General features: G+C 38.4%; 3 protein-coding genes across 3 annotated transcripts in view; all 3 read left to right on the top strand.

Moving 5' to 3' along the window:
* LOC145444643 (uncharacterized) overlaps window positions 1-13,511 on the top strand; it is a 165,903-nt gene extending 152,392 nt beyond the window's left edge. Inside the window, exon 6 of the mRNA XM_080323677.1 lies at window positions 13,374-13,511. Coding sequence (XP_080179803.1) covers window positions 13,374-13,496 — 123 coding nt within the window. The 3' untranslated portion in view covers window positions 13,497-13,511. The remainder of the gene's footprint in view (window positions 1-13,373) is intronic.
* Window positions 1-22,346, top strand: part of LOC145433311 (uncharacterized) — a 247,864-nt gene that overhangs the window by 847 nt on the left and 224,671 nt on the right. Inside the window, exon 2 of the mRNA XM_080310736.1 lies at window positions 3,703-3,849. Coding sequence (XP_080166862.1) covers window positions 3,703-3,849 — 147 coding nt within the window. The remainder of the gene's footprint in view (window positions 1-3,702; window positions 3,850-22,346) is intronic.
* Window positions 15,598-19,318, top strand: LOC145437279 (uncharacterized). Its single transcript, XM_080314476.1, has 5 exons — window positions 15,598-16,088; window positions 17,171-17,355; window positions 17,552-17,573; window positions 18,908-18,991; window positions 19,127-19,318. Exons 1-5 carry the CDS (start codon window positions 15,930-15,932, stop codon window positions 19,316-19,318), a joined length of 642 nt encoding a protein of 213 aa, XP_080170602.1. The 5' UTR covers window positions 15,598-15,929.

Below are 22,346 nucleotides of genomic sequence, written 5' to 3'. Positions count from 1 at the left end.
CTAAAAGAAAGGTCTTTTTTTCGCTCAGAGCTAACATCACCGTTTTTCACTCCGAAATACCCGCCGGAGCTTCACTTCTGTGCTAATTTCCGGCATATCACTCGCAATTTGCTCTAAATCTGACCTAAATTTTCAAAAAAGAGGACAAAAGGGCGTCTTCCGAGGACACTTTCAAAAAAGTCAAAAAAGAGGACAAATCCTCTTAAAAGAGGACGTATGGTAAGCCTACAGTACATGAATAGCTGTGTTTTAGTACGCGATATCACTGCGATGTCACTGTCGAACAATGATGACATAACTATCGCTAATCATTATGCAATTAACGGCATTGTCTCTAAACCATAGTACCGAGCAGCCAAAGCCTGCGAGGCTGGCGACGCGATAGTTCGGGCCAGCGACACGACGTATTGCGCAAGAGGCCTATTACCGATGCGATTGCCTCTATACTATAGTAGATAGCAGCCAAAGCCTGCGAGGCTGGCGACGCGACATCTTGCGTACGAGGTCAGATGCAATTGCTAAGGCCAACGGTTATTTCGTGCACAGTAGGGCTCTTCAAAAATGACTTTTTTCTCAAATCGAAGTGGCTACTTGATAAAATTGTTAGGTTACCTAATTTAGGCCTACACACAAAATTTGGTTCAATTCCAGCCAGTAACCGCTTTGCTACAGGAGAAGAAAGTTTCTATTTATTATATAAAAATAAACAATAAAAAATTTGAAACTTTTCTGTTCACCCCATGAAAGTGTTAGGCTGTCAATAGAAACGATGCTCCCCAAATTTGGTTCAATTCCAACCAGTGGAAGCAGAGTTATTGCCGTCGAAAAATTGTGATTTGAATAAAATAGTATTTACGGTGAGCACAACTATAATAAATAAACAAAGAATCGGTCACCGTAAATACTATTTTATTGCGCCTAAATTAGGTAACCTAACAATTTTATCAAGTAGCCAGTTCGATTTGAAAAAAATGTCATTTTTAAAGAGCCCTACTGCACACCATGCCTATTGGAGGTGCGACTGATTACGCAAGCGATTACATTTTGCGCACATGGCCTGGCGATGAAGTGGCGAGGATTGCCGCGCGCGCGTTCAGCAATCAATGAATGACCTTTTAAGGAAAGGAAGAAAAGGAAGGAAAAAAATCGTTAAAATTTTGCGGATTATACATGGAAAATTACGGTATCTTGCCCTGAAACTATGTTTAATCATTCAGTAACATGCCTTCATATTGTTGAGTTATCATGGAATAGGATTTGAAAGGGACATCACAAATTTTTCGTGAAGTTATGGAGTTTCAAAAATAAAGGCAATCAGTACATCGATGAGATGTTCTTCTTCTGAAAACGGAGGCTTGATTCATGGCTTATAATTGAGTTGATTACTAGCCTGTAGGCCTATATGTTAACAGATATTCATGTAAAGTATTGTTGTGTAAATTGAATTCTAGGCATTGTGCAAACATTTGTGGCACGATTTCGTTATTATGAGTTGATTTGAAGGGAATAAAAATAACTTTTTATCCGGACGTAGTCGCCCAATGATGATTTAGACATTACCATATTCGTCGGCAATGCCAGGATTGATTGTATGGACAATGCACTTGGGCGTCTGTTCTTTATTTATCAGTATGCTGTAAAATTTTGACCGCTCTGCTGATCTGCATGCCCATTGCCCAATCTTCAATATTATACAGTGTTTTTCTTCAAAATCCCTGAAAGACTTACGGCACACCTGAGATTCTGTGGCGTCACACTGTTTTGGAACCAATGTATATCTATAATATATTGTTTTAGTTGCATAGGCTAATCTTATTCTGCTAATTAAGACATTGCAAAGTTCTCATAAAATAAAAGGTACTGGTAAATGTATTTTAAGGTCAAAAACAGTGTTTTTCAACCTGGGGGCACACCTCCATTAGACGGCGTTGAAGCATATTAGGGGGACACGAAGCCATCTGAAAAAAAAATTCGTTTCTTGCACTTGGAACAAGTCTAATTTGTGCTGAAACGTGTTTCAATAACGTCAATAATCTTGATTATATTACGATGTAACTGTCATCATTGTGATGATCGAACCATCCATGCACTAACACTAGATTTTGAATGATGCACATTGCACCGATCCGGAGATGCCTCTGATAAGAGTAACTGGCGAATGCGTATAGCTGTTAGTTGAATAGCTGATGGTCAGTCTGTCAAGCATATGTTCTGAGCGCATAGAAAGGTACAAAATTATGAAAACGTAATATATTTCCGTATAAGTTCATGTCATATGCCATATATATTATGCTTTAGAATCAAAGTCGCTAGAATAAAATTGAAGTGGCTCACGAGTAGCCCGTCCATGTATACTGAATTACCATAATTTTTTTATTTATACTGTGCAAAATCTTACCTTCAAATCACATCCTTCTTCGTGTTTGTTTTCAATCGCGATTCGCATAATTCGTATTACCAGTGTTAAGCGCTGCCAATTAGCAAGATTCGTCCGTGCTGCACAGAGCCACATGCCATATCCTGCTGGATTGGTTTGTCATTTGTAGGCTACATGCACATAATTGGGTAGAGGATAGTTGCAGCCGCTCGCAATACTCAATAATTGTTCGCGTCAACAACCGACCTGAGCAATCGTATGTAGGCCTACAACAGTAGGCTTACCATAGTTTGGAAATCCAAAAAGAGGACACTTTTTCAGAAATTTGCAACTTGCAAAACCGGAGTAAAATTCTGAAAAACCGGTTAATTTTTCCCACTCATCACTTCTGCTCAGAGCTCAAATTAACGTTTTTTACTCCACATTGCCAGGTAGATGACTAAAAAAAAAAAAAGGTCATCACTTCTGCTCAGAGCTAAAATCAGCGTTTTTCACTCCGCAATACCCGCCGGAGAGTCACTTCTGTGCTAATTTGCGGCATATCACTCGTAATTTGCTCTACATCTGCCTAAATTTTCAAAAAAGAGGACAAAATCCCAAAAAGAGGACAAAAGGGCGTCCTCCGAGGACACTTTCAAAAAAGTCAAAAAAGAGGACAAATCCTCTTAAAAGAGGACGTATGGTAATCCTACACAACAGGCCATGTGCGCAAGATATCATCACTATTCGCCGGCCTGAATAATCGCGTGTCAGGCCTCTCAGACTTTGGCTGCAATCTACAATCGTTTAAAGACAATGCCGTGAAGCAGTGGTTTTCATGCTTTAATAGACACGCCCTCATTTATAACAATAAAAATATCCTGCCCCTTTTATAGTCATTTCACAACAAAAGGGCACAAGAATGTTGGCTATCACAGCGGACAGTTTGATGGCATGGGAGGTTATGACTGTTGATGAGAAAGTTATCGATTATGAAATTCGAAGGATTCAACATAGAATGCTAAGAAATATTTTCAGTATCGTCATATATGCTAGCTAATTAGTACCACCTTATCCGTACAGTGCCAGAAGACGGTAAAGATAACGATTCTCCGTAATAAGCGGTTAGTAGCCTAGTATTTGAGTTCAGATCTCTTATAATACATGGTAATATTCTCCATCTGGAACAGTTGTGAAGTTATTTAAATACCTTACATTTTGCTTGTTGCGCAAATAATAATCTGAAGGACATCGAAGAAAATAATAGAATCCATATCATTTTGTTATAAGGCTATATATTGAACCTGACAAGCTGTAGGCCTATACAATAAAAATGTGTTTCTTAGGATCCGCAACTTTGGCCGAAGGAGAAAATGTCAATCTGAAGTTCACGAAAAGCTCTGTTAACGTCATGGCCGGAGATCAAATAAATGTAAAAAAAATCGTCTACAACATTACTGGCGCTGAAGAAGAAACACCTTTCGGGATTCAAAGTGAGTATAATGCTCTTTATTCAATACGGTTTGTAAATTTGGGGAAGGATCTGCTGAAGGCACCTTTACAATGATGTTCAAAATATGTGAAGAAGTTTTGCCAGGCCTGAAAGTCTTGAAGATTTCATTAGTGTTCTGGCTTCTGTGGTACTCCAAAACTAACGGAGTTCGAAATTTGGGAAATTCATAGATATCCAACATTTTCATAAGTGTTCCGCGTTGCACGCGATTTATTGTTGCCAAATATCCTGAGTATTGGTTACCTCCCCAAGAACAGATTAGCATTATTTAGAGAAATTGACATTTCGGCCTCGGCCATTACCGTGCCACAACGTACCAAGATATATGTGGTTTTAGGCCATGTCACATGCGACCCCAAGAAGTGTGCCAGGAAATCGCCAGAAAGAAATCTTTGGCTGAAAAAGACCGCCCCTATGCTGACCGAAAACTTCTATATATTTTCCAATTGTCCATAGCCGCTAAATAAATGGCGCTGAACGTTCCTGTCCAAGAAATTTGAATCCCACAAGACATATGTCATCTCGCAGGGAAAAATTATTCGCCAGTATCTTTAGACATAGCAGACAGGAGGTCACTAAATAACATCATGCGATGAAATCATTATACCAACGGGTCCGCCCGAAGTTGTTTCATCATTATTAACGGCCCCTACATTTTCCAAGACAACTCACTCAGCTCTACCAATAAATCTGGTTAAATGAGCAGAGAGGAATTAAAAAATTAATAACAACATATATATCCAATTCCTGATCATATTGACCGATTTAGTCATGAATTATATAAAAATTTCGTCTTTCGCGAGTCTAGACGACTAAAGCTGACTTGCCAAACGGTACACATAACTCGCTGATAAGTAGCAGCCCAAAAATTAAAGTCAGATGGACTTCTTACGCGAAAAGTCGGGCATATCACCCTATTGGGCCCCAATACCAATGATTTTTTTTCGGGGAGGGGGGTGGGTCTGAAAAACTGCTGTTATGGTCCTGCGTTGCCGATCGTATAACGGTCCCTCCAATTCGCCTAATTAAACGGCGGGAACTGAGTTTGTAACTCCGTTCGGAACAATCAATTTGCTTTCTCAGATATGAATGGAAAACCGATGTGACATATTTGTCGAATAACAGTTTTCGTGGCGAAGCGTACAAGCTCAAGATTATACCACGACACTTTCTTCTGAAGTTGTACGCATCGCCTGGTGTTAGAAAAAACATTGCTAGCTATTAGGTATCAAGCCCACCAATCTATATTTCGAGGCAATGTTAAAATTGTCGATTATGTTACAGACGCATGGTTTAAAATTGCTTGTAATATCGTTAAACCCACGAGATTGGCCATAGAAGGCGTGATTTCAATAAAACGAATATTCGCTGCTTCCGATACTTAACAGCAAGGACAACATCACCTGACAAATTTTGAAGTTACAGTTGTCTGTTTCAACCGTGACCAGAAGAGTAGCAGCAATTTCAGTCGATGTTTCATCGCATGTTCTGAAATACGTTGACGCGTAGACTACTTTGGCCAGGCATCGGACGAATCCACTGACTCCACAGACATTAGAGAGCGAATTAATTATCTGGGGGCTCTCTATCAGAGTGGAAATACTAGTAGGGCTGCATCCATGGAAGGAAAGAAGTAGGCTATAGTAGCCTAAATTTGGTAGTATCCCACTAATACATGGAAATGATGTTCTACGGCCCGCAGCGTCTTTCGCTGTTAAAATGCGGCCCGTTATACGATGGAAGTTGAGAACCCCTGTCCTAGTGTAAGAAGGTACCGGTACCATTTGCAATAATTTCTTACAGCCAATATGACGTAGCAGTTTTGATATATTTCCTAATATAAGCTCTCTTTTCTGCAGGCGTTAAATACAAGAAATTGATAAAAGTTATAAACGACCATACTCATCAAGAAACGGCAGGTGGAATTCGTGAAGACTTCAAGAATGAATTTCTTCACGAACCTGACTTCGAGGTTTTCCCGCAAATGAAGAAGGTCAATGTTGATGACTACTACAAAGGCCGTTTTCGCGACAAAAAATCTGCAACTGACGAAACTGTTCATGGATCTAGAAGAAAAGATTTTCAAAGTCAGTTGATAGAGGAAGTCGGGTTTTATCGTCAATCCGACAACGACGGTAAATTGATAACAATGGAAAAGATAATGGAATCGGTGTCAAAGTATGAGAAATTACCTTCAAATTATAATGTTGGTTACACTGCTATGGTCGCGTCTGCAGGATCGGGTAAAACCACCCTCATGCGTAGAATTGCTCAAAAAGCGCTCGGAATTTCATCTGTGAGTGACAACGGTGAACCGAAACGTAAAATAATACATTATATTGAATTAAAGAACATGGATGAAGAGAGCGGTATCAAAACATCCAAGTTCCTATTCGACGGTCTCTTCAAAAATGAATCTGAAGAGGAAAAAGCTTTTGAATGGCTGGTCGAGAATCAAAGTGATGCAATTATCATTTTTGACGGGCTTGATCAGATGCAGTGGGACTTCGAGGAGTGCAGCCTCCGAAAGATTACACCGTATAAGAAAGCGAGCTCTGCGACCATCATGTACAATATCTTATCCCGCAAGATCCTTCGTCATGTCAGGATCATCGTCTCGTCACGTGAATTCAAAGTCTCCGAATTACCGGCGCAAGCACGCCCTGAAAAAATAATAACACTCAATGGTCTCACGTTAGAAGATGCTTATAAACTGTTCACGTGTCTGCTCTGTGAGAACGGGAAGCATCTCTGGGAGAAGATTAAAATCATGTCACCGCGATTGTTGCAACTTGTATCGGTCCCGGTTTTCCTGATTTTGATTGCTGTGGTGATGGGAATTGATCCAGATAGACCTCCTCCGTCTACCGTGACAGAATTATACAGCAGGATCCTGTTAGTCTTACGGAGTGTGGAAAATATGCGAAACAGAAAGCAAATCCTCTCGATTATCCACAAATTGAAGGCAATGGCGTTTGAAGGCATGAAAGAGGGGCGAGTCGTATTCTACAAAGCAGATTTGGATCGGTTTAAAGTTTCCGCTGACGAAGTGCAGGATTTGATGACGAAAGTGCCTGGCAACAACATCCTCAGCCGTCACTTGATGGAAGGCGACTTCACATTCTTCTTCTGTCATCAAAGCATGCAGGAATTTCTGGCGGCTAGTTTTATCTCGGAAATGGAGCTCGAAATGTTCTCTCGCTTTGCTGACCAACATCTACATGAGAAACGATGGTCCGTGGTTCGAAGATTCGTTACAGGCATCGTTTACATAAAATCCAATAACTATCTTCACAGCGGTGAGTAATCATGGTTTTCCGCGGCTATTCTGCCGCAGCACAGATTGATTATTATGGGTCGCTTATGGTTTATCACGACTTTGATGGTATTGTCACAATCGAAGAGGTGAAATAGTCGAAAGATCTTAAATTCATACACGGCTGGTAAATAACTCTTTACATTCAGTCGGCTAAATAAAACCTATACATCTAATATCTGCATAAGTTCGCAGATTATTGAACGTGAACGCTACCAGGGCCCATCGATGATCACTATGTGACATTGTTTTTTTGTTCGGGTATTTCTGGTGTCTGTCGACTAAAAGTGTCATTTGCACCATGCCGATTTTTTGCATTTTTGGTTTCGCATCCGTCGACTTGTAGCACGGCCCACTTCTAAGCTTTTTGAAAGATACAGCTTGCGGAGGGTGAGCCTAAATAAACCTTTAACACTTAGGTATGAATTCTGGAGCCGATCTTAGTCGAACATGCGATATTAATGCGCATGAAATGATCTTGTTATTGTGAACTAGTCATTAAAGTTCAATGACTCCATTTGAACCCTGTCTCATCACAATCGCGTGAATTATTCAATTGTTACGTAAACGATTAGGCAAACATTACGAATACCGGTACAACGACAATGACATTGTGTATTGCTTGACAGTCCCGGATCAAAAAAGGAAGCAACAAGCTTTATATCAATCGATCCGTTCACAACTTCATGATAAGACTGGATACGAAGACAGATTCGTTCGCATGGAACTCTATACAGCAATCTACGAATCGGGTGACGACAATCTTATGAAAGATCTTTCCGTCATCAACGCATCTAACATCTCATTGAATCGCGATGAAGATCATATCGTTGGATCGCTTGCAGCAAGGAATCAAAGCCTTCGTTCTCTGAATTTAAGCAGCTGCAGTATCGACGACGAGCTGTTGGGCATCATTACAAGGTGTCTGGAAAATCGAATACAAGTGAGTCGTACTTTTTCAAATGATTCCTTTCGTACGAAAACTATATTATGTTTTAATCTGGAATTCATGTCATTGTGAAGTCTATCCTCTTCCGATATGATGCAATATTCACATCTTTTCGCGGCGATGCACTGTTCGTAGCAATCCATTCGGTGTCATAATTTCACGCCGCTTAGGCCTATTGCGGGAAAGATAGCAATTTTCAAAATCATATTCGATGGGAACGATATAGTAGCAACCTGCTCATTGAACATACATGATATATGAATAGCCTGTATCAGGAGTATTTTAATCAATATCACGAACCGAAAGCGATGGCTGAAGGTAATACCGTACCTCGAAGCGTAGATTCTCTAAATACTGGATTGGATTACTATAGATATCCGCTGCTGTCTCAAAAAAAAACTACCGTAATCCAGAGTCAATCATATGACGATTGACCTAATTTAATTGCTGGGCGGCAAAAATTGGCAAATTGTGCTCAATATATGACGCTAGTAGACGTCACATTGGCTTGATCGTGACTCGAGTCGAGTAATGACTCTTGTCATTACAGCCCTGCTATTAGGGGAAAATTACACCACAACCTGATAGCCATATTGTTTTCTGAATGTGCAGGAACTAGTAACGTCGCACACACAGCGAATTTGTGATCCAATATACAGGACCACGTCGCATAACAACTGCAACAGTGAATTTAGACGACCTAGTTGTTTGCACTGAAAGAGTAAACGTACGACTAGGGCAGTGGTTTACAACTAGGGCTGGGCACAATGATTCGAGTACTCGAATCTGAATCGAGTATTAATTTTAATGATTCGAGTCGAGTAGTAAAAGATGATTTTTTCGAGTACTGAAATTATACGCTCCTCGCAACTGAAAGTTAATTTATCAACGAGAATTATAGTTTCGATACTAATTTTCACTGGTGAAGCCTTGAAACCTTGATTGGCGGTATCGTAGCATACGAGTCTTATGGTACGAAGCTACGAAGGTTACTGGACGACGGACGTAGCACATTTCCGAAGTCATGATTATCCCACAACATTGCCACCAAGTGGAATGAAAGCGGTATGGTCGAAAAAATACCAAATTACACTGTATCATTTATGAGATGGATAAAAGGTATTATATTCCTTGTGGGGGCATAAACGGTACATATTTGATCTTTGACGTATTACATTCTTTTATGACGTCATAACGAGTGATACTCGATTACTCGACTCGACTCGAAGCATATTACGTGATTCAGAATCGAATCACTCAGGTACTCGATTTTGCCCAGCCCTATTTACAACCGGTGTACTGAGGCACACTTTTGTGTCATTCTCGTCTCGCGAGGGTGCTGCGAGAGATTCGACAAGTTTTGAAGTTATACGCAAAATACTTCTAGTCTATAGTAAACGATCAATAATCTAAATCGGGTTCGATGTGAAGTTTGTATATTTGACAAATCAAAATTGCGGTCATGCAGGCAATCAATATCTAACCGTAGTTCGCTTTCAGCGCCATATTGCTTTGAAGGCTAGATCAGGTTTTGCACAATACACGTTTATTCGTCGCAAACATGGCGGTGCCCCTGTAATAATGCAATTTTCAAATCCTCATTAGCGTACTAATCACAACAAAGAAATGAACTCATTTGGAAGTGATGTCCACATTGACGAATCCGAATTAGGAACTAGCCATCCATATTGAGATTGTTAGATAACGTGCCTGCACTGGCGTTGAAATATGGGCTTGTAGCAAAACGTTGTTACAGGCCAATTTGAGAATTGAGAAGTAAAGTTGATAAAACTATATCAGTAAACAGATTTTCCAACCCTAGAGGTAATCATACCGGTTTGGCGAAAGCTTGGAACTATAGACTTGAACTACGGGTGGTTGCCAGTAGAACTATCCTCACGCGTGCTGCACGATCTGCGTACACCGAAAACGCGGAAGTGCGCAGTGTTATTCAAACAAATCTGATGAAATACAGTATCTTGGCGCTGTCTGAAATTTCTGTAATGTCGTAAATCATTTGTCAATCAAAATTAACCACTTTACTTTCGTCTGGATGTGCTGCGACAAATGAACTGCCATGTAAGTGACATGCACGTGTACAAATTCAACTTACAAACAGTACCATAGCGATGTCCACGTCCTTGATTGCTAAAAGTACCTTTCTACTACCGCCACTAAAATGTAGGCGTATAGCGCAACGTTACGTTACCGTCGCATACTTTGAGAATTAGGAAGTCGATCAATATCTAGATTTTAGGGATCAGTGTGACCATTTAATTCGAGTAACATCGGTTATAGATTTAAAGCTATTCACGATGAATTATTGCGCTAATATTAAGGAGGCTTGGCCCGTCCTTTGCCTTTGAATATGCGCATATTGGGTAGAAATGACTTTGAATTCGCAGGCATACACAAACACACGGTCCTATTTCGCGCTCCAATTAAAGCGACTATCACCAAATTAAGTCGATAATTATTTTGTAAACGAATATGCACGCAAATACAATTTAATTGGAAGGAGAACGTGAATTCGCTCGTCTGGTCGAGAGAGAAGATGGTGTTCCTCAGCGCAGGCCGCAGACTCGTCGAAATCGATCATAAACGAGGTCGCTTCGATTGTCTGATTATCAGTACTAACCACGGATTACAATCTATTGGGGCGATTTTAGCACGAGTTCGTCGTCGCTATTCGCGAGTGCGTATTGGTTAATCGTAAATAGTTGGCATTTGCGCGATATCACGGACTCGCTTATTGACATTGCTGATGATCTGGTTTGCGTCGTTGAGCTGATGTCGTGTCGCAGACGGAGGGTGTTCAAGCATTTTGTATGGGGTGGCCGCCACCCCGTAACTCGGCGCCTATGTCACAATAACATTCCTCTTGCGCGCAAGGATGATTGTCCGAAATTCTCAAGTTATTAGGATTACCATACGTGTAAATCTCCCGGGGCATGTTCGGAATTTCACTGTTCACGTTGTGTCTGGAAGGAATTTCTAATATATGCCTCAAAGTCCATAATCTTGAAGGTTTGAAGTACGCTGAAAATATTTTCCAAATAAACATAAACAATAATAGCAGATTTATGCTAATGAAATTTTTTCTTGGCGCTACGCGCAATTTAGTACACTTTGCATTAATTTAAATATAGGGCCACCTCCAGAGTTGGATCAATTACATTAATTCAATTCAATTTCAATTACAATTACTCTATTTCATGTTTTAATTTCATTATGATTTTAATTACTCTATGCTACCAATATCAAATTACAACTACAATCAGAGTTGTAACCTAGTCACAAAGGATCTGAGTAACAAGTTAATCTCATTTTCATAGTTTTGACTCGAGTCAAGTCGAGTCATTTTCAACTCACCACCGAGTCCAAGTCAGCGATCAGAGGGTGGAGTCCGAGTCATGATATTATGACTCGAGTCCAAGTCATTGTCTTGACGGATCAGCCTCCAGTTAAAGTCTTGGTAACCCACTTATTATAACTCAGTTTATTGATATCGAATGGCTCGCATGTTAATATATTGATTTCCCTCACTTGTAGCAGTTTCTGGTCGCATTTTCAAGTACCGGTACCCATAGACGAAATCCCAATAGTGTGATATCTTTACTATTCTTTGAAATTTCAATTAAATGTCGATCTCCCCCGTCTTAGTTTCAAGTCATATGACTTGGTTCGAGTCATGCGTAATGACTCGAGTTCAAGTCGAGTCAATACACATATTGACTAGAGTTGCGCTGAGTCATTTCCTAATCTTGCGAAAATGACTCGAGTCAAGTCGAGTCATCAGAAAATCGTAACTCGAGTCTTTAGAATCCTGACTACAATTACAATTACTGTTAAACATGTTAGTAAGTACAATTATACTTACAATTACTGGTAAAAGTCTGACTGATTCGGTACAGAGGTCCTCTTTGACAACTGTAGCGACGTATTTAACAAGTATCTCAGACTATTCATGTTTCATTCATGATTCGTACTACGTAGAATATCATTTAATTAGAAAAAAAAAACTTGAACGTATTCGAACTATTCCTAATCATGAGCAATGAAAAATACAAAACACAGAAATTTTTTATAAGCGACTACTAACAATCAAAAGTTCGAGCGACTGGCAACGACTAATAGCGAATAGGATACAAGACAGTCAATGAAATGTACTCAAACGAATACTCGGAGCTGAGTAAGGTGAATTAAATGTAATTGGTAAGGCAATAAGGATGATACCAATAAGGTGTGTAAAATTAAAATGAATGCACGAGTGAAGAAGCTCCTGATAACTACCAAGTACAGAATTTTGGTTCACAGTTACATTTTCACTTGCTCAAAGCTGTTCGACTGCATTTGATGAACATTAGGATGCGGAAAGGTTCTGGCCCCGGTAAATTAAGCTAAGATAGGAGGTAAGATTGGGATAACATCTCTACAAATGTGTGATCTAGCGTGATGAAGTCTTGGTTGAAAAATTGAATTTCTTTTTGCAATTGCTGCAGCAAGACTAAGTACTGGAAAGAGATTTAAAAAAAAACACTGACCGTGGTGTAGGAAATGGTTCAGCACATGTTAGAGAAGAGTTTTTTTGCTTGTCGTCCATTTATGAAATAGCAAGATTTGGTTCAATAGCCTATATTGTAATTCACCAAGTTTTCTGTTAGAGCTGAAGATGGCCTATGGGAAACAGTTTAGTATGGTTGAATTAGTTAACGAGGTACGCATAGAACACCCATGGTAATGAGCTAATTATTTTATGTTGTGATTGTCATGTTTCAATAACAATGCAATTGAAATTGTAATTAGTAACATTTTTATCAAATTACAATTACAAATACACAGAATAGAAATGCTTCAATGACAATCAAAATAACATGAAAAAATATAAATAATTCCAAGCAGCTCAATTAAAAATTAAAGTTGATCCTACTGTGGCCGCCTCGCTCGCAAAAAATAAATCGAAAGTGAATAAAATCAGCCATCATTCACTGAAATCAAATCGTAATCTCAATTATAGAGTACGGTGTATTCCTAGAATTGATTGAAGTCGTTTGAACGGATTAGTAAAAGACCGTGGCTCTAAACCCAGGGTCGTTTGACTTTATTATGGGGATCGCAATGATGTTGAATATACACATACTCAGCTTTCAAAATATGCCCTGAATAAGTCTGTGCAAACCTGTGTTAGTTTGACATGATATTAGCCAACATTGTATTCATATTTCATTCATCATTCCAGGTGAAGAAAGTGGATTTGCGTATCAATAAGTTCTCAGCTACAGCACTGCGATCACTTCTCGGACATCGTCGGATTGAATCGCTATCTGGAAAATTGGATTGGGAGGTGAGATCGATTCTATGATTTAGTTGTGTACTAACAAGCCACTATAATTTTATGTGGGTATGCGGAGACTTGTGACGTGACAATCGTACGTGATCGGTGACGCCATAGTCGTGATAGAGAGCATTATACATACATTCTCTGCATTAGGGATGTTCAAAAAACCTTCAGATTTCTTTGGATATGTTATAAAATTGTTGGGTTGGCGAAAACAACGCTGCACGCCAACTTTGGGTCAATTGCAACCAGTAGAAGTGATTTTCTTGCAGTAGAAAATTTTGGGTTTATCATTAAAAATTTAAATTTTAAAATTTTTCTCTCAACAACGTAAAATTGTTGGGCTGTCAGTAGAGACGATGCACAACAAATGTGGCTCAATTCCAACCACTAGAAGCGAAGTTATTGTGGTAGAAAAAATTTGGACTCGAATAAAATAATTTTACGGTAGCTAACTCTTTAAACATTTATTCAAATAGCTGATTCGTGGTACAGATCTTGAATATAGCTTTCAATACAAAATCCATTGTAGTAGAATATTTATTAAACTCGAAGACTTTTTGTTGCCTCATTCAAGAGTTAACGGCACACTGAAGGAAGTTAAACAGATTTGGTTTTGCTTCTAAATCCATTTAAATCCCTTTACTGTGCCGAAAAGTATTTGAGTTTAAATATTGTACTACAATGGATGTTGTATTGAAAGCTATAATTATTTCCTATAAAATCACGGAATTGAAAATTTTACTACGGCAATAAATTTGCTCCTAGCGGTTGGAATTGAGCCAAATTTGGCTAACAATTTTATGGGGTTGAAAGAAAAACTTTGAATTTTTTTTTGAATATAATTTCAAAACTTTTTACAGCAAGAATCTTACTTCCACTGGTTGGACTTGAAGCCAAATTTGGTTTACAGCGTTTTTTCAACCAACCTAACAATTTTATCACATAGCCAGTGAATTCTGAAGAATTTTATTAACAGTCCCACTCTGCTTTCATCCCGAAGCCGTAGAGTATTTACTCACTGATATGATGTTTTATTATCCGCACTGTGTCATTAATATCGAGCTATGTGATCGAATTTGGTGAAATGGGGGATTATGTAAAGTATTGGCAGCAATAAGAGCGCAGATCTAATGTCACGACCACATCAACAAAAATCGACTTTCTACTACATTGACAATGGATGTAATGAATGTAATGTAATGAAATTTCATATTGGTGTGATTGATACCAGGCAGTCTGGCGATGATCGAATTGTTCATCAATATTTTGAAAAAATTATGTCACATTTGCGTAAGCAAACGGCGCGTGCCCCTACAAAATGCACTGCGTAAATAAAAAGTACCATTGTCAAAATTCAAAAGTATGCATGTCGACATGAATTAGTGCGCAACAGAATATTACTATTCCTAATCAACAAAGTGCGCATCTGATTTTCAGGCCAACACAATGATTTTGACATTGCATAGAGAAATTGTTTCCTGATTATAACTAGGGCTGGGAAAAATCGAGTATCTGAGAGATTCGATTCTAAATCACATGAAGCTTAGAGTCGAGTCGACTATTCGAGTATCGCTGCTTACATGACGTCATAACAGAATGTAATAATATAAGTTCATATATGTAGGCCTTCCTTTTAGGTCACCTTAAATAATATAATGCCTGTTGTTATGCATCACGATAAAGATACTTCGGTATTTTTTCGAACATACCAATTTCATTGCAGTTAGTGGCAATTTTGGTCGATGATCATGACTTTGAAAATATGTTAGTCCAGTAACGTTCGTAACTTTGTACGATATGTTTGATATTCTGCTATGCGACCAATCGTGATTTTAAGGCTTCAAAATTGAAAAATACTGTCAAAACTACAATTTTTGTCAATAAAGTAGCTTTCAATGTCGACGAACGCACAATTTCGGTACTTGAGAAAATCAACGTTTACTACTCGGCCTGAATCATTAAAATTGATATTCGGTTCAGATTTGAGCACTCGAATCATTGTGTCCAGCCCTAATTATAACAGCGTTTTTGACTGCAGTGTTTTATTTTCCTTGTAATAAAGGACTCACTATGATATTCATGGAGTAATTATGATTTACATGCTCACAACAGGAAACTGTCAATTATCGCGCTACGATTAAAAAGACGAAATTAGCTCATGAATTCGTGTCAATGCAGGAATACGGTTCCGGGTGCTTACGATTTGATTAAAGGTCAACATTATTGCCCAAAATATTATCGTCTCAATACTTATACTTTTTCCACGGATTCCGCCATTATACTTCTTACCTCATACAAACGAGTATTTTTGGACATATCGAGCCACTAAAGTCACAAAATGCCGCCACCGGCAAAAACGTCAGTAAAATCAGTGACCCATGTCAAAGAAGTATAGCACATGATGATCTGTGATGCTGCGGTAGTCACTGTATGTAAGATATGACGTCACCATAGATGGTGGATGATCGATACAATGCACGATCTCAGGTTTCACATCTGGATAATATTCAGGTTGTCCAGCTGACTGTAGATGGATCGTGGATTCAATTGAAGAACAAAGAAGATGTCATCGAGATAAGTGGTACAATGGTTGATGGGCACTTCACCATCAAGGTTTGATATCAAGATGATTCAAGTTTGCTAATGAGTCCATACTAATGTTTGGAATGAGGTTTCGCTCATTTCACTGACTTTACTGTACGAAGCTGTCAGCTACACTAGGCACGTACAGAGATGACCTTGCGGTGTAGTATAGCCAGGATGTATATTATGAAGTCATCATGAGCGTCATGGAGACGAGATACTTTTGTTGAGAATAGTAAGCTAACAACTCGTGCTGATTTTATCAGTAAAGAGTTTTTACATGATGAATTTATTAAAAGAATTGTCGGCACTGTACTTTGATGATCAAGTCCATTCGAAATGTTAGGTTACATCTTTCAAAAACATAAGGATTGTGTTTCTTTCACGTCGCATTTTCCAACTGACAAGCATCATGGCCATCGCTTCACCCGCACTAGATTTCAGTAGTAACAATAATCTGCTCATGTATGATCGACGCTCATTGTTAAGCTTTATATATTTTTATTCACTGATGGTGGATCCGTACTGAAACGGTGAATTCGCTCAACACTTCGATAACCGCCTTTGCTTTCTCTCGATGAAAACACGACATGTAGGCTTCAGCCGTTTCCTTCACAATAAAGCAGTCATGCTGTAAAAGCTTCTGTGAAGCAGGTGTTGTTTTTTCATCATGTATTTCGTACCTCAACATGTCCTGAATTAATCTTAAATCATCACCCGCCAAACTACTAACAATGCGCACTCAGAATCCCCGCCGGTGGCAGACCTCTTGAACACCTAATCAGCAAGCTGCTGCTGCCGTGGTCATTGAAGCATAGCCGATTAGCCAATCAAGAGCCGTGGTTAATTGATTACCAATCTTCTCGCCGTACTATGGTCAGTGGCACGCCCACTTTTGAGCAGCTACTTTCAAACACTTTGTCCGAAATCTTAACGGCTTTCCTGTAAGCTTCTTCCAGGCTAATTGTTATTTTTTATCAATAATCTATAGAATGAGACACAATCACTGAGACTTTTTGAGATTTTCCAAATTTTGGACAACCCTATGAGCGTGCTTCTGAGTTATTCTTATTGGTGCAGATTGTGACGTAACTGACATTTTTATTTTGCAGGATTCCAATCTATCGTTCAACCGGGTTCATGCCGTAGCAGACGTTGCATTTCTTGGAATTCTTTTTGATGCTGAATTTATCAAATTTAAAGAACAAACACAACTGTGGGCCAAGCAGGTTGATTTGCGGAAGATATCTGAGTTTAAATTAAACAAGGTATTAGATAGATTTCCTATAATATTATTGTGAACTATTTCCTGATATTGTTCAATTTCCATGATACTTTTGGACAAATATCAGCCGTAATCGAATTTGGACTTGGAGTTAAGACAAAATAAATTCTGGATTTAAAGAGGATTTGTATTTTGAAATTTCAAATCCGCTCTTCACTGCTCGACAAAGACTTCCATTCTCAATTTCTCACTCTACTTGCATATCTAGTATTGTGAATCGAATCTCGATTGTACGTAGATAATCGTGAAGAAAGGTTTCAATTTAAATGCAATTATATGTAGAAATAGACGTGTCCACGATATGTTAAAACTGTCCAAGTGGAGGTAGAAAGTGACAAGTATGAAAAGTACCTTATTAAGTACTTGAGTTTCGAAAAATAGTTTGGGTCGATCGTTCGTAAGTGTTTGTTGATTTATCGCTAGCGGTTACTTTGCAAATTACAAGATCAGTCTCTGCGAGTAACTAAAAATGATTATTATTGCGAATTTGTGTAATCTTGTAAATTAGATTCAACAGTTACCGTGATGTCTGTTGCGATTTCTTGAGACGGTTTCACGCATCACAGTGATACAAACGTAACACAAAACCACTTTCTATCTCTCAAAATCCAATCCGTGAAAAGTAAGCAATTTTGTGTGAAAGTAGTCTAAAATCATGTCTTATTCTTATGCATAAAATATTGTTTATTTATAAGAAAATTGTTGAGCATCATCTATTTCTCTCCTGAAGAAATAGAATACACTAGGCCCGATTTTGACATAAATCTCCTGACTGAGCATCTTCCGTTGAACGCGGTATCTAAACCACCTTGACATGTACGACATATTTCCTTCATAACATCGGCTAACAACGATATAAAGTTCGATCTTTGCATGACTGCTGGAGCGTGAAGGTCCTTTGGAAATTTCAATAACTTGCAGTTCAATTACGGTAGCTTTCTGAAGAAAACGGCTGCAACCAAATTTTTATTTTCGTTTGCCCTTCAATTTGAGACCATATCATTTTAAAAATGCAGTTCCCCTTTCAGGCATAATTTTACATCAATTTCATAAGTAAAATCGTTATTTTAATCACATAGCCTACTTTTAAGAAGTATAGAAGCAGATTGTTACTGATCATGTCGTAATGTGCGCTCAAGCATTGGCGTAGTCTGAAGTGAAAAGCAACATTGTCTGCTCCAAATCAAGGTTTTGAAAGCAGGTAGTTGAAATTTAAAATAAAGTATGCTTCTGTTCGTGCCAGTTTTTACGCAGTTTCCAATATGTTTTACTGTTCGGGTAAAATCCAACCTTTGCGTAAACATAAGCGACATTGTCACATAGGCTATCCAGCGTTCCTCACAACATTGATACGTTTGTACAATGGATAGAATATTCATAAGTATATTTTTAAAAGATATCTAACTCTGGAATGACACTCAAACCGATGTAGCATATGCAATATGGAGAATCGAAGAATTCTAATGAATCAGTATTGAACTTGACCAATATGAATATTTATTCAAATGAGAGAACATCGAGGAAATTACTTCATCTTGCCTAATGAAACCAATATTGTGTTCAGATAAGCAAGATCCTGCTCGATTGCACAAAAGAAGAGGAAAACATTGATTGGTCGTTGATTGAGACTTGCTGGAGAAAGTATCAAGTATGATTCCTGATTCTAACACCAAAGTATTTTTAAACGCATTTATATTTACCTATCATTTTATATGACTTCGAACCCTATCATCTTTACGGCGGCTATCTTAAAGTCTGGGAATAACGTTTTTTCGCATTTTAGTTGGATCTCCTGGATATTGCCGTGAATGGCCTGATACCTGACCAGGATTACAGCCGAATTTTGGAGCGCAGGACAGCAATTTCCGTTTTTGACAATATCCATGCCATGTTTTTCGTTGGAGAAGCAGATGAATTCTGGAAGATGTTAGAAGCTTGTCAGCAAAAGAAGGTAGTACTTATCATCCAGTATTAGTTTCATTGGATATATTGAACATTCTTCTCCCACCACGCACGTTTATCATAGAATTCTGCCGCACAGTACGAACGAGTCCCCTCCACATGAATAAACTTATATTCCATGCCCGAGATATCCACTGCAGTTGCGGAGTTCGTGATTCCTGGTAATTTGCTCATCTAAAGCAGGGGTGTCAAATTCAACTGGTGTTGTGGGTCAAATTCTAACCTTCAGAGCACTGGCAGGCTGGACCAGAAAAATGATTCCAAAGATTGCTTCAAAATCAATGCCCTAGTTTTACACAAAAAATAAATTGCTAAACAGAGGCTTTATCGACGATATACATTGGCATATTGCAATGATTGCTTTTTTTTTAAATGGTAATCTCGGAATTTAGTGTCAATTAGGGTTACCACATTTAGGGAATCTGAAAAGGACACCTTTAAAAAAATTCATACTTACAATACCGGAGTAAAATCCAGAAAAAATGGTTGATTTAATCCATGTTTGTAGTTGGTTAAATAAAAAAGGTCACCTTTCTGGCTCAACTCTCGAAAGACCTGCCGGAACGTTACTTTAGTACTTATTTCCAGTTGAATTTTCACATTCATTTTACAATAATTTTCAAAAAAGAGGACAAATTCTCAAAAAGAGGTCATTTGAGCGTGCTCCTTAGGGGTGTTGAAAAAAACTTTTTTTTTTCAAATTTTATCGGCTTGGTTGTCAAATTATCAGGTTACCTAAAAAAATGTTGCACGCCAAATTTGACTCTATTCGAACCAGTAGAAGCCGAGGTCACTCAAATTGAAATTTCGGTCATTTTTGAAGTAATAGTATTTATGGTGACCGATTTCGTCATACCGACATGACCAAAAATCGTTTTTCAGGTACGCCTGAAGTGGCAGGAATGTCTTTTCCACTTGTTTTGATCTTGACAAGGTCCTAGGGTGGGGTTTGAACGACGACATCGGATTACCTGAAAATTGGTCTACTTCATTGAAATAGACAAGTTATAACTACGATGTTGCGATAATTTTCAAATATAGTACTTAACACACTCAAATTAACGACCACGAAAAGAAAATTAACTGACAAGACGGTAAAGTTCAGGTAAATGTATTTCTCAAATGATAATCCTATCTAGAAGTATTTTTTGTCAGGCAAATTTAAATTTGATGAAATCTATCCCAGTTATGCAGGGCATACTCTCTGCCTTGATTCAAAGTTTTTACCGATTGCAAAGTCGCCATTACCAAAACCTCATCCACAGAGACATCAGTTGCATTCCTCAGCAGCTCAGTGTTCGGATATTTGTCTACTGTTTGACATTGACTGATCCAGGGCGTTGAAAATGGTACCAATTGTAATTCAGAACAGCAATGTCACTGAATAGTATTTATGAGTTGAAAAACATTTCTGATACTTCACATATGCGAGATTCATGGTAACCAAATGATAATCCAGTGAGCTTATTAAGCACATTAGTAATTTTCTGGTCTTTTTATGTCACCAGGACCCCCTTGTAATAGAGTTATAAAAGGCATTGGTGTTTTACCACGATATATGGACTCAATTAGATTACAGTAACCGAATATGGAGGAGGATGGCATGAATAGTGGACGATAACTTTTGATAGGAAGAAGATCTGTCACGGTGCCTATAAGTTGATAGTACTGTAAGAGTGGTGCAGATCATATAATATCATATAATATCGTGAGGAAATTTACATTGGACCGACCAACAATATAGATCACTTGAGAAATATATTTACTTGGATTTTAGCTGTTCCTTAGTTCATTTTCTTTTCGTGGTTGTTAATTTCGGTGTGTAAAGTAGGCCTACTCGATTTGAAAATTATTTCACCATCGTTTTGACATGTCTATTTCAACGAAGTGGACCAATTTCCAGGTAGTCCGTGTCGTATATTTGTTTCGTTTACTGGCGATGTCTTAATCCAAAAGCCACCCTAGGCTTGTATCAAGATGAAAACAAGTGAAAAAGACATCCCTGCCACGGGGCGTACCTGGAACACTATTTTTGATCATGTCTGTGTGACAAAATTGGTCACCGTAAATACTATTATTTCAATTTCAATTTGACCGACCTCAGCTTCCACTGGATGGAGTTGAGTCAAATTTGGTGTGCAACGCTGTTTTAGACAATTTGACAAGTAAGCCGATGATATTTGAAAAAAAAGTAACACACCTACAGTTGCCAGATCACTTTAAAAAAAGTCGAAAAAGAAAAGAGGATTTATGGTTTCACTAGTAGGGGAGATGTGGTACCGATGGATCAAAAATTGGAAAATGATCGCTGGCCCCAAAATGTTCAGCCGAAAAGAGCAGATCTTTTGCTGGCTCAGCACTTTGATACAAGCTCCACCTATCGCGCACATATACATGAATATCCGTCTTCTCAAAAAATATTTATGGACGTTTAAAATTTGTTGCTCGAACGTGTCATCGGTCCCCACCCGGTGGGTCCAATGGCACACGACCCGGGGACCTATGACACATATACCCTAAAAAACTAAGATGTGACAACTTTTCTTGCTCCGTATTATAATGTAAGCTGCAGCAAGCCAAAGAAGAATTTTCGGTTGCAACCGTCTAAAAATAGATTAGATATTGACTCAAATGTTGTCATAAAATCACGTTTCGATTTAGGCTCGGACTTATAAATTTGAGGGTACATACATATTGCCCGAAAATCGACAGTGTGACTTCCAAAGACCTCGTTATAGCGATAAAACATCATATACAATTATCACATAAAGATTTTCTGTACGTAGTCATGTTTCATTTGTTTCATGATTAGTATGCTTGGGTATTTTGCTTGATTTGGCTATTGTATCATCGGTTCCCACCCTACTAATTTTGTACATGAATCGAAAAAATTCCACTCAAGGAAAGTACTGAAAAAAATAATAGGTTCCATTATATAGCCTGATACAAGCCCTAGACTTCACACAATAAAAATGATTGCTGGTTTGTTCGTGTTGAAGGTTACAAAGAAAAATGTATATGTCGATCTAAATTTAGTTTAC

Source organism: Botryllus schlosseri, chromosome 1, assembly GCF_051294905.1.
Source record: "Botryllus schlosseri isolate E-star chromosome 1, Bs_hap1, whole genome shotgun sequence".
Taxonomy (NCBI): Eukaryota; Metazoa; Chordata; class Ascidiacea; order Stolidobranchia; family Styelidae; genus Botryllus; species Botryllus schlosseri.
The sequence above is the reverse complement of the archived record's forward strand: the minus strand, read 5'-3'. Positions and strand labels throughout refer to the sequence as shown.